The sequence below is a fragment of the Antechinus flavipes genome, chromosome 1 (assembly GCF_016432865.1).
Source record: "Antechinus flavipes isolate AdamAnt ecotype Samford, QLD, Australia chromosome 1, AdamAnt_v2, whole genome shotgun sequence".
NCBI classification, from domain to species: Eukaryota; Metazoa; Chordata; class Mammalia; order Dasyuromorphia; family Dasyuridae; genus Antechinus; species Antechinus flavipes.
The window spans coordinates 468,079,003-468,093,224 of NC_067398.1; the positions used below are offsets into that span (position 1 = coordinate 468,079,003).

General features: G+C 33.9%; 1 protein-coding gene across 1 annotated transcript in view; it reads left to right on the forward strand.

Annotated features, from left to right (window-relative positions):
* Positions 1-9,442, forward strand: part of LOC127543848 (short-chain dehydrogenase/reductase family 16C member 6-like) — a 30,777-nt gene extending 21,335 nt beyond the window's left edge. Inside the window, exons 3-7 of the mRNA XM_051970170.1 lie at positions 7-138; positions 1,206-1,305; positions 3,357-3,501; positions 6,634-6,759; positions 9,073-9,442. Coding sequence (XP_051826130.1) covers positions 7-138; positions 1,206-1,305; positions 3,357-3,501; positions 6,634-6,759; positions 9,073-9,232 — 663 coding nt within the window. The 3' untranslated portion in view covers positions 9,233-9,442. The remainder of the gene's footprint in view (positions 1-6; positions 139-1,205; positions 1,306-3,356; positions 3,502-6,633; positions 6,760-9,072) is intronic.
* The last annotated feature ends 4,780 nt before the right edge of the window (positions 9,443-14,222 follow it).

The following is a 14,222-nucleotide window of genomic DNA, read 5'->3' on the forward strand; positions in this document are numbered from 1 at the left end:
ATTTAGGTTAAAAAAGAAGTTGGTGATGTTACCATCCTCATCAACAATGCTGGAATTGTAACAGGAAAACGATTCCTTGAGACCACAGATGAACATGTGGAAAAATCTTTTCTTGTAAACTTCTTTTCTCATATCTGGGTAAATTTCATATTTCCTTTTTAAATGTAAAGATTGTATAGTTGATTGCATTTCTCCAAATATCTATTTATATCCATTCATGAAAAATCTAATAAGGTTACAATTAGTTAGATTGACAGACCAGTTACTAGTGATCTGGTTTGGCCACATCCTTATTCAATTTCATTTGACTCCTAAAGACTTTATTTCATCTTCCCAGTTCAAAACTCTTCTGGTCTAGTCCCAAACATGATCCCTTTTCCCAAATCCCTGTAATTAAGTTATAAATTTTCTTAGACTAGCTAGAAATTCCCTGGCAAAAAGAGATATATCTATTTTATAACAGTTATTGTATGAAAGATAGAAAATATCTCAAAGATTTTATTAAATGATAAGGAAATAGATGCTAGCAGTAAGTTAGTGATAGCACAAAAGAGATAATGCATATATATATGTGCATATATAATGAACATATATCTAAATTATACACATAATACTCTTTTATATGGAATAGAAATAATGAAAACAAAGAATAAATACTCTATTTGCAAAGTGAAAAGATATGACCATAATTTTAAATGAAAGAATGAATAAACTGCTTTAAAATAGCTAAAAAAATATTTTATATGCAACTATTCCAAATCATTTGATCAAATGGCCAAGTCATTTTTTCCCCCTGAAAGTTACCTTGCTCAAGTGTGCTTTCCTTCATTTTGCCTACATAGCTATCTATTTTTATGGTGTCTTTGGTCAGATTTGGGGAGCCCAGGAGTAGAATTAAATGTCAGAAGAGTACCTGAATTCCAAATGAAAAGATATGTGTTAGCACATTAGAAAATTAAGTCACTTTCTAAAAATACAAATGTTCCATTGATTCAATTAGTAAAAACTTCATTTTTTATTATTATTGATGCACTTATTTAATGAACATTTGACTAAACTGAAAATTTTTTTGAGGGAAAGGTCCACAACTTACATTTCTTAGTATCTGCCATGGTACCTAGCATTGATCTTAACACACAATGGGAATTCAATAATATCAATGAAATATTCATAAAATGTTGGGTTTGTCTATTTATGTCTCTTAGACTTACAGAGCCTTCCTTCCTAGCATGATAGCTAATAATCATGGTCACCTGGTCTGTATTTCAAGTGCAGCTGGACTAGTTGGCATGAATGGACTAGCAGGTAAATATTTTGTGTTTTTGACTTGATCCAGGGTGAAATGTACCCTGTAGTTTGAGTCCTGTCTAAATTTATGAGAAAATCTCTTTAATGAATTTTAATTAGTCTCCATTCAATATAGATTAAGCCTTCTCTGTCTTCCGTTTTGTTAACATGGGATTGCTTAAAAAGAAAAGATTAAATTTACACACTTGCTTTTATAAAAAAAATTTTTTTCTCAAAATTTAGGGAAAGGTTTGGTTATTTGGCTTTTAATATTCCCCTTATATTGGAAGTTTCTAGAGGGATAAGGACAAATAAATAAATTTGAAAGTATATATTCTATTATGGATTAATGGTACTTTTCAGAGAGAACAGAAGGTAAGAAATTGTGATGTGAATTAGGGAAGAAGGTTCAGAACTGGTACAAACAAGGTTGCCAGTTCAAATTGGAGGTAATGAACAGAGAGAAGGCACTACTAACATTAAAGGTAATTGGAAAAGGTTTCTTGTAGAAAGATCTTACCTGGGATTTAAAGGAAAGTAGGGAAGCCAGGAAATAGAGATGAGAGAATTCAAGGCAGGGGACAGTCAGTGAAAATGTCTAAAGTTCGGAGTATCTTGTTTGAAAAGCAGCAAGGAGGCCAATGTCACTGAATTGCAAATCTGTAGACTACGTCATGGGCAAAGAATAGGAGATAGGAAGAAGTAAAATATTTTTTTTAAATGGAACAGTAGAAAAGACCAGGTTATGAAAGGTTTCAAGAGAGACAGACAGACACAGACACAGACGCAGCTACAGAGATTCAAACACAGACACAGAAACAGAGAGAGACAGAAACAGAAAGAGGACAGAGACAAAAGTAAAACAAAAAAAGTGAGAGAAGAAGAGGGAGAGAGAGACATCAAATCAGAGAGACAGAAAGAGAGACACAGACACAGACAGACGTACCAAGAGAGAAAAAGAAAGAGATTTATATTTTATTCTGGAAGGAATAGGGAGTTATTGAATAGGAGAGTTATATAATCAGACTCATGATCTTAGAAGATCAATTTGGTAGCTGAATGATTGGAGTAGTGGGGAGAGACTAGGCAGAGAGACCAAAGAGAAAGCTTTTGCAGCTAGTCCTGTAATGAAATGATTAAGACCTGGACCTATGGCTTGACTATTCCATCCTTATGCATTACTGTGGAAATGAGAGACGGACTGAGAGACAGACGGAGAGAGACAGAGAAAAAGAAAGAGACAGATTTTGGAGATAATAGGGAGTTACTGAATAGAACGCTGAATGATTAGAGTGGGGATTAGGGAGACCAAAGAGAAAGCTTTTGCAGATAGTCCTGTAATGAAATGATTAAGACCTGGACTAAAGCTGTGTTAGTATTAGAAGGAAAAAAGGAGGCATATAAGACAGATATTATGAAGACACAATTGACAGAATTTAGCAATGAATTAGATGTAAGAGTAAGAACAAAGAGGGAAAAAAAGTGAAGAGTATAGAATGGTGCCTAAATTATGAGCCTGGATGACTGGGAAAGTGGTGGCATTTTTGACAATAACAGGAAAGTTAGGAAGAGAGAAGGATTTGGAGAAAAAGCAGCCTCAGTTTGGGGCATGCTGAATTTAAGATGTCTATGAAACATCTTATTAAGAAGTTCTTGGATTCTTCTTGGCTTCAGAAGACAGAACTAGGAGGAATGGGTGAAAGTACTGAGAAGCAGCTTTCAGTTTGATACAAAAGAAACTTTTAAACAGTTAGAAATATCTGAAATTGAAATAAGAATACTTCGGAGATAGTGGATTTCAAATTCCAGGAAATCTTGAAGAAGAAATTGGAAAGCCACTTGCTGGGGTTATTGTAGAGGAGGGAAGAATACTTATATGACTTGTAGGAAAGGATCTTTGAGGTTCCTCCCAACTCTGAAATTCTGTGATTCTTCATTCCATGGTTGTTATGTAATACACTTAAAGAAGATCCACTCCCTAAAGTAATCTTTGAGTTAAAAAAAAAGCTTCTGGGAAATAATTTTTAAATTCTATCAATAATATTGTTGTCTTCTCTTCTATATTTCAGATTATTCAGCAAGTAAATTTGCATCATTTGGATTTGCAGAATCCATTTACTTTGAATTGAGACATTTAAAGAAACATGGAATTAAAACAACTATTGTCTGCCCATATTTCATCAAAACTGGAATGTTTAGTGGTTGTTTAAGCAAGTAAGAAAATGATTTTATTTTCATAAGAGTCTTTACATATTCCAGATACTACCAAAACAAAGGCAAGCTGGTGCACTCTAAAGAGAACTGGGTGAATAGATAGCCTGAATTAGAGTCCCTATTGTTCAGTAATTAGCTGAGTAACCCTCAGCACATCAATGCACCTCTATAGATATGTTTCTTCATCTGCGAAATAAAAAAGGTTGAACCAAATGATCTTCAAGGTTTCTTCCAGCTCTAGGATTCTTGATAAAAAATAAACATCTAGACTTCTTTAATGCTTCAGGTATCCATAATTTTAACAGAATGGGTACTCCTATCATTCCAACTACTCCATGCCTTATCCTTCATGAATTACAACTGGAAAAAATGCCATCTATTAGCCAACCTTCTGCAGATGCACTTTTCCAGGCTCAGCTACCTTAGGATTGATTATAGAATCATATACTGGAAACTAGAAAGGACCTTGAGGGTTATAGAGTCCAACCCACTTGTTTCTAAACTGAGAAACTCATTTTGTCCAAAGTGACACAGACACTACATGGGAGAGGTGGGATACGAACCTAATTCCTCTTTAGATAATTCATCTGTATTCTGTCACCAAGTCCATACTAGAAGCCTTTGTATTCCATGAGGACTTGTCAGAAATAGCCCTCTCCTGGAATAGTACTTGAGGACTGAGTCACTTTAGTGACACAATGACCTATCAGAGTAGGGCTTAGGTATAGGTATCAGTGAGGCAATATTAATAAATAGAGATAGAAAGTAAGAAATTCCCATTCATAATATGCTAATAATCTTGTGACTTTTTTAAAAAATGTGTCCTGAATTTTATACTTAGACATTACCTGGAATTTAAAATTCCAAATAGAACATTTAAATTTGGGGGCATTAAAAGCAATAGTTTTTAATAGTGTTGAGCAGCAAATATTCATCTCTCAAAAGAAATGAATATTTTTATAAGATAGTTGAGTGCATATGAAGAAGCATAAAGGCAATGACAGATAGTGTGATAATAAGTGTAAGTTGCTCTGTGAATCCCATACTTCAGGGGCTGGTACTGGGAGCAAGATCAGCTGCTGCAATTCAGATAAGTAGCCTTAGACTATAAAGTGTATTACAGCTTTTCTACACTGTCTGGGGGTAGGAATGATGGGGGAAAGAAGCTCATGTGGGTGAAGTCAGATTGAAATCATACTGAAAATATCTCAGATATAATAAAGTATTTCATTTTATTATCAGTGTCCATCAGAAATTGATATTAAATGAGGACTTTAGAAAGAAAGGGGAATTCTGGATCTCCCTTAATCATTGGTTATTAATAATCATTTCTCTCACTCCAAAGCCAGAAAAATAGTTTGAAGCCAGGATATAAAGGACTACAAAAGCAAAAGAGAAAAGTTTGTATTTGACTCTAGAAGCAATAGGAAGCCACTGAACTTTATTTTGTCCTAGTCAAACCACATATGGAATGATATGTTCAATTCTAGGTGTAATATTTTCAAAAGGTGATTGATAAATTTGAGAGTAACTAGATAAGGACCATCAAAATGGTCATATTACACAAGAATAAATGGAAAAAAACAGGCTTCAGGAATTTTGATTCTAAAGTGGGGAGGGAATTCATATAAAAACTGTTAAGGCTCAAATTGGGGAGAGAAAGAAAGAATGAAGAGGTACTCACAGGAGCATAGTAGAGAAGGTCTAAAAATAAGGGGCATAGCCTGAAGAAACAGGATGACAAGGCTAGCCAAAATATCCCTTTTGAAATGAAGGTTTTGGGAGGAATCAGTCAATCCTAGGGAAAGGTTACAGAGGCAATTAGTAAATACAGTGTGAAAAGTTCAGGGGTGTGTTCAAACTTCCGGAATCAAGCAGTATCTGGGACATAATAGAGAAAGTTCAGCAAGTAAGGAGGGCAGCCTACAAAGAAATAAAGACATCAAATGAAAGGAGGAATGATGCCTTCAGTGAATTTAGGAAAACACACACACACACACACACACACACACACACACACACAAATGTGTTTGAAGAAGAATTTCTGGAAAGAAGAGGCAGACCCAGAGAAGCAAGAAATGCACATGGGAACAAGATTTTTCATTAAGTTTCTCACTTGTCCAGAATTTATTCAGTTTTAAGTAATACATTTTTCAATTTTTGTTTTAAAAGAGATATTTCGAGCTGAGAGGCTTCAAGAAATGACATGCTTAATTTCTACTAAGAACCAGCCTTATTAAATTTCCAGGGTTCATCTCTGTGTGTGTGTGTCTCTCTCTCTTTCACTCCTTCTTTTCCTCCTTCCGTCGCCCTCCCTCTCTTTCTCTGTCCCTCTCTGTGTCTCTCCATCTCTGTGTGTTTCTGTCTCTGTCTGTCTCCCTCTGGGTGTATTTCTTTCTGTCTCTCTGTTTCTCTCTGTGTGTCTCTTTCTTTCCCTTCTTCCACCCTCCCTCTTAAGGAAACCAGAATACTTGAAATATTGATGACATGATAGAAAATTAGTGATAGATGCTGAGATAATAGCAAGTGGTTGAAAGATAATCAGAGTAGAAGGAGACAAGTAATAAAGAAACGTAAGGAAGAAACTGCTTTGGTACTTTTGTGGCACTTTATTTACATTCTCACCAGGATTCAAGTTCTCCTGATTTGATTGAAGTCATTTCATTATCATGTTAGTTCTTCTCAGTACTTCCAGTGCTTTGTGAATGCACTATCTGAAATGAAGTCATGCTTTACATGGGTCCCCAGAGAGACCTTTCTCTCTTGAACATTACTTTTATGCTTTCAGAAAGGAGTATTTATTGAGGCTGTTTGCTGGGCAAAGAGGAAACTGTAACACAACCAATAGGGAAATGTTTCTCCCATTGACCTCAACATCTTTATAATCAGAAACCATAAAGCCAAGTCAGGAAATGTGTTATACGAAAATAAGACATGAAAATGAGCCCAACACTGGTAGAGGTAAAGGAGGAAGTAAATTGGCTTCTACTTTCCTCTTGTTTCAATGTGCATGACTATTTAAAGCAGTACATTTATTAGCATGTCTGAAATAACCAATGAGTCTGATAATCATCAAGAAAATGGTTATGGTGGGTTTTTTTATATTTTGTGTTGTTTTGTGCTGTTTTACAGGTATCCAACCATATTGCCTATTCTGGAGCCCGAATACATAGCCAGTAAAATCATAAAAGCTATTCTGGAAGATCAGGTTTATCTGATAACCCCCAAAATAGCAGTCATTGCATTGGTGTTGAAACAGTAAGTTAGTGTGCATTTTTTTTAAACTTTCTATATCCCTGGTTACATGTCAACAAATAACTACTACTTTTAACCTGGGAAACCTTCTACTTAAGTCCTGCTCCAAGGGCTTGTGGTGATATGAACAGGACCTTGAGTTCTCAAAAACTATACCAGCCAATTCCAAAGTCTGATAGGTCCCAAAAAATGTGAATAAACCTGACTAAACACACAAAAAAAGCTTGCCATCAGAAAGCTGGCCACTAGATTACTAGGATTTGGGGGTTTGGGTTTGGGTTGTTTTATTTTGGCTGTAGCAACTCATGAAAATATGTACTATACAGTATAGAGGGAATTTCAGTTTGTATTAGTAGAAGGGGAATTCACATCAATAAAATCAAATTCCTTTAAATATTACTTAGAAAGTAGCTTCCTATTTTATGGAGAAAACTATATTAAATGAATACATTTTGCAATGTAATAAAAATTTATAATACCTTTATGAAACAATGAGACATAGTGGAAAGAACACTGGAATTAGAAGGCAAAAGGAGGTAGATTTCAACCCCAGTCCCACCAGGAGTTAGCTCAATAACTCAGTTTTCTCATCAATAAAATGGCAATAATAGCTGTACTACCTTTCTTACAAAGAAACCTTGAGAATTAAATGATGTGATATATGAAAAGCATTTTATGACAGAAAATAATGAATAAATATATTTATTAACTTGTTTTTATTTAGAGTTGTTGATCCGTTTTTCTCATATGCTTTCTTATGCTCATCTAGAGTGAATTAAATATAAAATGTCATCTTTTAAAAATGTTGATTTTCATTGAATTATTTAGGTAATTTAACTGAAGTAAAGTTATGATAGGAATATTTAAGGACAAAAACCCTCAATATTTTGCTGAAAAACTATAAAAGATAGTTGATGGACAAACTTTCTTTTACAATTACAATTCTGCCTATTTATTTTTGTGACATAAGTGATTTCATAGGATGATAGATTTGGGACTTAAAGACTTTTAGAAGCCCTCAAGTACCTACATTTTACAACTGAGGAAACTGACAGGTTAATTCATTTCCCCAGAGTCAAACACTTGGTAAACATCTAAGGCAGGATAGAAACTCAAATCTTCCCAATTCCAACTCTATCACTCTGTTGGGCCATCTATCTGCCTTACTTTTTTCGCCATGAGAAATAATCAAGTTAACATATTTACATGGTATTTTAGGCTAGTTTTCAAAACTCCTTTTTCATAATAAGTCTAAGTTAAGAAGTTTCACAATATTTTTATACCCATTTTAGAGGTGGGGAAATTAAGTTCAACGTGGCTAAATATCTTTTGTCTATAATCACATAGTTTGTCAGTATTGGTACCTGGTCTCAAGCCTATATTTCCTAGAACTAAGTCCAAGGTTCTTTTAATTGCAATTCCCTGTCTCTATATATCCCTATTAACTTTCCTTTCATCACATAAATATATTCTTTTATAGTCATCCCTAATGAAAAAACCAATTCTTAGGCCTTTTCTTCAAGGATCTGTGATTTTATCAGTGTATCTACTATTCTTCAGTATCTTAGTAGGGGATTTAATGAGTTTCCATGGAGATAACAATTCATTTCCCGATGACCTCTGCTTTAATGATAGGTCCCTCTCAGACTAGCTAGGTTGGTCCTCAGACTGCATTAATTGTCCATCAATAAGCCTATACAAAAGGCTTAATGTGAACAATTGAAAGGATCAGTAGGATCTGTTAGAGTTTAAATCTCATAGGGATAGCCTATGGCCAGTCATGTCCAACTCTTCACAATTCCATTTGGATTTTTCTTGGCAAATACTGGAGTAGTATTTTCCTTCTTTAGCTCATTTGAAAGATGAGGAAACTGAAAAAAAAAGGGGGGGGGAGGGGGTAAATGACTTGCTCCAAGTCACAAAGCTATTAAGTATCTGAGTCAGATAAATCTTCCTTACTCCAGGTCTGGCACTTTGTACACGATGGTGGCACCTAATGACCTCGTATAAGCATATTTTGTAAGATTTGCCAAGTGGTTGAGTTTGGTGAAAAAGCACACTCTCTCTGCAATCAGAGGACCTGACTTCACCTGTGTAAGACTGAATAATTCACTGGCCTTCCTAAATCTCAATTTGTTCATATGTAAAATGGCCTCTGAGATCCATTCAAGGTCCAGATCTATAATTTTATTATAATCCAGATTGTTACCTACAACTGTGATTAATAGTTAATAGATTTAATATATTTTTCTCACAAGAATAGTAGGGAACTCTTAATTGCTGTTGTAAACAATATTATTTCTTTGTTTTCTTTAGAATGATATCTGCAAAAATGAGTCTGGCACTCGGTGATTTTCTTGGAGTTTTCAATTCTATGGATACTTTCCAAGGTAGAAAAGAGAGAGAAAATTCAAACTGTGGCAATGATTCACCAATAACTCAAATGCAACAGGATAAAGAATACAGGAAACAATGAAGAATAATTCTGCCAGAGAGCTATTGGCTATTTCGAAGGTGCCTACTTTATTCCCAGAAGTTTCTATGTTCATTCCTATAGGTATTCAGAATTTCATTATATGTCTTATTGCTTCCCGTGCTATAGCCTAAGTACCTAACTACACTTCCATTATCTTAGTGAATTATGTTAAATCCTAAAAAGTAAAATAAAAAGTTTTAATTATTTTCATTCACTTTCATTTTTTTTAACACAAGACATGGAAAAAGGAAGGAGATGCCACAAAAGCAAACAAATTATGTCATAATTTTAAACTATTCTAGATAGAATTCCTAATAAAGTAAAATTCTTTATTAATTAATGCCAGAGAATTCTAATATTTAACCTATTCTAATTCTTAAAGTAATTCTAATACTTAGAATATTCAATGCTCCTCCCCCACTAGCCTCCCTGTAGCATATCAGGTGACATTTCCTAAACTTGTTTAAGGCCTGACCCTAGAGGAAGAACCCCCAAAGGCTGAAGTGACTGTACTAACACTAATCTTCTTCCATCCACCCAATAAGTAGCAGAAGGGATTGATTCTGCCCAGTCACCTGAAGGAAAGGATGAGAAAGGAGGGAGAAACCAGAAAGGGTGTCAGCATGGGTGACTAAACTGGACCTAAAGGAAAAGTGGAGTACGTGTTTAAAAGGAGTCAGTCTTTTCAAGACATAAACCCTGACTAGCAAAGATTACATCTTCTAATGACAGGAGAATGAGGCAGCCTCAGGGACCTACTCACCAGGAAAAAAAAAAGTGGGATCATAAAAGTGAAATTATTAGTGAAATGTTTTTAAGTTGAAAATATCAAAAATATCAAGAAAAAAACAGGAAAAGTTATGCCAACAGATAAGGAGAAAGGACACTAAACCAGCTGGAAGAATAATTAAAAAACAAAACAAGAAATATAAAGTTCTCTTCACAAATATAATACAAAGGGAAGTGACTTGATGCCTAATGAAAATCAGAATCCTGTGAGAATACAAAATATTACAGAATACAAAATAACAAAATAGTAGTAGAATATTTGAAAAGAAAATCAAAGTCATAAAAAAGTAGGTCAGAAATTACAATTCTCAACATAAAATGTAAAATCACAATTAGAGAATTAAAAATAATAAATTCATGATAGATAATCTTCTTAACAATGAGAAGTTATATATTTTGACAAAAAATATTTATGGAAGAAAATGTTAGTATAAAAGAAGCCAAAGATAACAATGTTAAAAGAACACATAAATTCTAGACAAATCAAACTGACTAATCTTGAAGATGGAATACACAGAGAACTTAGAATTTAAATACACACAGGTGTATATTTAATTTTTAAAGTTTATATGTAATTGGAAGTATTTAATGATATAAATAATAATTTTAAAAACAAGTAATTCAAGGTGATCTTAAAACTTGAATAGATCATCTTGATTACATGAAATTGAGAAATTTTTTTTTCATGAACAAAACTAATGCAACTAGAAAAGGAATAGGAACTAGAAATAGAATAGGAAGGTAAAATGTTTTTGCATCAAATTTCTTCAAAGGGCTTTATATCTAAGATATGGAAGGAACTAAAATAAATGACTTAGACAAAAAGTGGCAAAAAGTTATGGACAAAGAGTTCCCCCAAAAATGTTAACTATTTGCAATCTTATAAAAGAATGTTGCAATTATTAATAATAAGAAATGAAAATCAAAACAAATTGATGTTCTACCTTATACCTGACTGATGCTGGTAGACAAGGTCTGAATTTTTTAAGTAAATAGCCCTTTGCAGGGACCATTTAGTATTGTTCTTTGTTTCACCACTGGCAAAGAATCCATCATCAATTGGTTAATCTCTGAATTTAGGTTGATTCTCAAAAAAACACTCAATTAAACAATTAATGATAACATATAATAGGTGTGAAATGGAACCCCCCCTTTTTTCCTTTGCACTTCTTTTTTGTTATTAACAACTGGAGTGTTATTTTATATGATTGCTAATAGGAAGCAATTACTTTTTTTTTTTTTAGCAATTCTTTTTTGAGAAGTATTTGATCATACCTTTTGACCACTTTTGGTCTATTGCTCTTGCTTTAACTACATATCTGCATATCTTAAGAATTTCCTTTCTATTCTATAGAAATGGTGGCAGATTGGTAGGGAAAAAAGATAGAGGTTACTAAAATTGCACAAATTTTAAATCATTTATAAATATCAATTGAGCTTTTGGCACTGTAAATGTGAAATCTTTGTCCAGTTAAAAATACATTAATTATATTAATCTTGATTTTCTCTCTATAAATCAAAAGACAAAAAGAGACTTACAGCTAAATGGAAGGATTTCCTTGGTGAGATAAATAAAGGAGTTGGTTTTATTGTGTTTTCAAAGATAATAGCAATCATTATTTCATGAGACTTTGGTTATTTCCTAATGCAACTGGTGATTTCCATATTTGCAAGACTACTAAAAATAATCACAACTCAAGCTCTATCATTTGCTGCTAGAAATGAAATAGAGAAATCCTATGAGGAAGTTAATTAGATACTTCAAATTAAATTTACATATATTTTGAGTTCTGATGATTTTAATACAAAGATGAGAATAGATAAAGACAGTGAATGCTGAAAAATATAGATCAAGAATAAGAACTCAGGTGTTTGCTTTGGCAGCTGAAGGATACAGAAGAGATAAAGAAAGTGCACAGGTAAAGATAATATTAAAATTTATTAAGGATTACATATTTTAATGTCTACTTTTTAAGTTCATAATAAAAAGAAAATTTACATTTAAAAATAAATATATAATATGTAAAAATTAATATAGCATGTAATACATTACAAATACTACATGTTACATATTACATCATAATATGCAAAAATCTAAAAAATCATATGTACATTATAGATACAATTTCCTCTTTTCATGAAGGAAAACAAAAGTCAATTGGCTTTTTAATATAAAGAATGAGAGAAGTCAAAGAAAGACATATACCAAATGCTATTATGAAGAAATATTATTGTTCTATAAAAAAATAATAATAATGAGCAGAATGCTATCAGAAAATCCTGGAAAGTCCTCCATGAACTCAAGCAAAGTGAAATGTACTGTGTACATAGTAATAGTAAAGTTATGGAGTGTTCAGCTGTGAATGACAGCTATTCTCAGCAATACAATGATCTAACACTATTCTAAAGGATTTATGATAAAAAATGCAAAACATAGACACTGAGAAAGAACTGGTTGTATCTGAATGCAGACTGAAGCATATTTTTTTAACTTTCTTTTTTTTTTCCTTGAAGGTTTTTTTTTTTTTTTTTTAAAGGAGGTAGGGGAGAGCTATGTTTTCTTTTCCAGCATGCCTTTTATGGAAATGTTTTGCATAACTTCAGATGGGCCTTCTCAATGGGGAGGATATGGGGAGGAAGAGAGAGAATCTAGATCTCAAATTTTTAAAAAAACAAACGTAAAAAAAATCGTTTACATGTAACTGGAGAAATAAAAAGTAAAACAGGCAAAAAAGAAAGGATGAAAAGAAAGATACATCAAAACTTAGGAAGAAAGGAAAGAAGAAAGGAAGGAAGGAAGGAAGGAAGGAAGGAAGGAAGGAAGGAAGGAAGGAAGGAAGGAAGGAAGGAAGGAAGGAAGGAAGGAAGGAAGAAAGGAAGGAAGCAAGGAAGGTTTTAAAAAATTTTCACAAACAAATCAGCATGGGAAAAAGAAAGTACTCTTCCTTTAATATCACCCAAGACTTTCTTACAGGACTCAAAGATTGCTACAGCATTTATAAAGTCACATTATATCAACTTTTTCAGGAAAAAACACTCAGAAATAAAATATCTCAAATTATTTCATGCATACGGAGGGTGATTCTGTTTAGAGGAATGTCAGCCTGCTTTTTAAAAACACCTGGACAAAGAGGATATGGGGGGGGGGGGGAGGAGAGTGGAGACGACTTGGTTTTCAGACTGTTGATGAATTTTTAAGATATATATTTTTGTAAATCCAGAGACTTCAGGGTTTTTTTTTTCCTTCATGAAGTATTCAAGACATAATTATCGCATAGTCTAACTTCCTTACCAATGAAAGAAAAGTATGGTTCAGTGAAGAGACTGAGAGGATTATAAGAGTTCAATGGTCTGGATTAAGATTCTGGCTCTAAATCTTGGTTCTAAATCACTAATTATTTGTATGCTCTTAGACAAGTCACTCCCTTTCTGGGATTCTGTTAAAAGACAGTTATTTTTTAAACCATCGATGAAATATTAAAAGAGTAGGCTTAGTGAATGACAAGAAGAAACATGCAATGATACAATGTAGTTGGAGAGTGAAATTTCAATCCGGTACTTTTTTAAAGGTGGCGTAATTCCTATAGATGATGAGATCTAAAGTATAGCCATGTTAATGTCCCCATTCTTGCCCACACAGAAACTCATTCATCTCTCGTAGGTGTTTAAATGTCAGTGTTTCTCTTGAAGTGTAAGGTCTCCAAAATAAGTCTAATTCAAACCATAGGTTAATGTTTGCAACAATCACTCCCGTTTCCTTCTCTAATTCAGAAACATCAAGTGTTAGCAATTCGAGTAAATCCTGGGACCCTTATAGCTGATCTTCCATCACACTCGCCACGGATACCACTTTATTTTCTCTCTCCTCTCCCCTGTCTTCCTTTCTTCTTCTGGTCCTGGTTTCTTTTTTCTCTTCTCCTCTTCTACTAAAGCCTTAGGCCTGCCAGTGCCACCCAGTGGCTCTTAGGGGCACTGCGTGGCCCCACAGGTGATAACGCAGAGCTGAGGATTTTCTCCATACACGTCTAAGCTTTGTCTGTTTTGAACGATATTTTACGGGCGGATGGAAAGGGGGGGGGGGGGAGGAAGGGGGGAAGGAAAGGGAGGAGAAGGGGGCGAAGAGACTTGAAGGAGACTCCCTTGTGCTGGCTGGATGTGACCCAAACCTGCCCAGTTCTACCTTCCCATTGAGTTGTCTGCC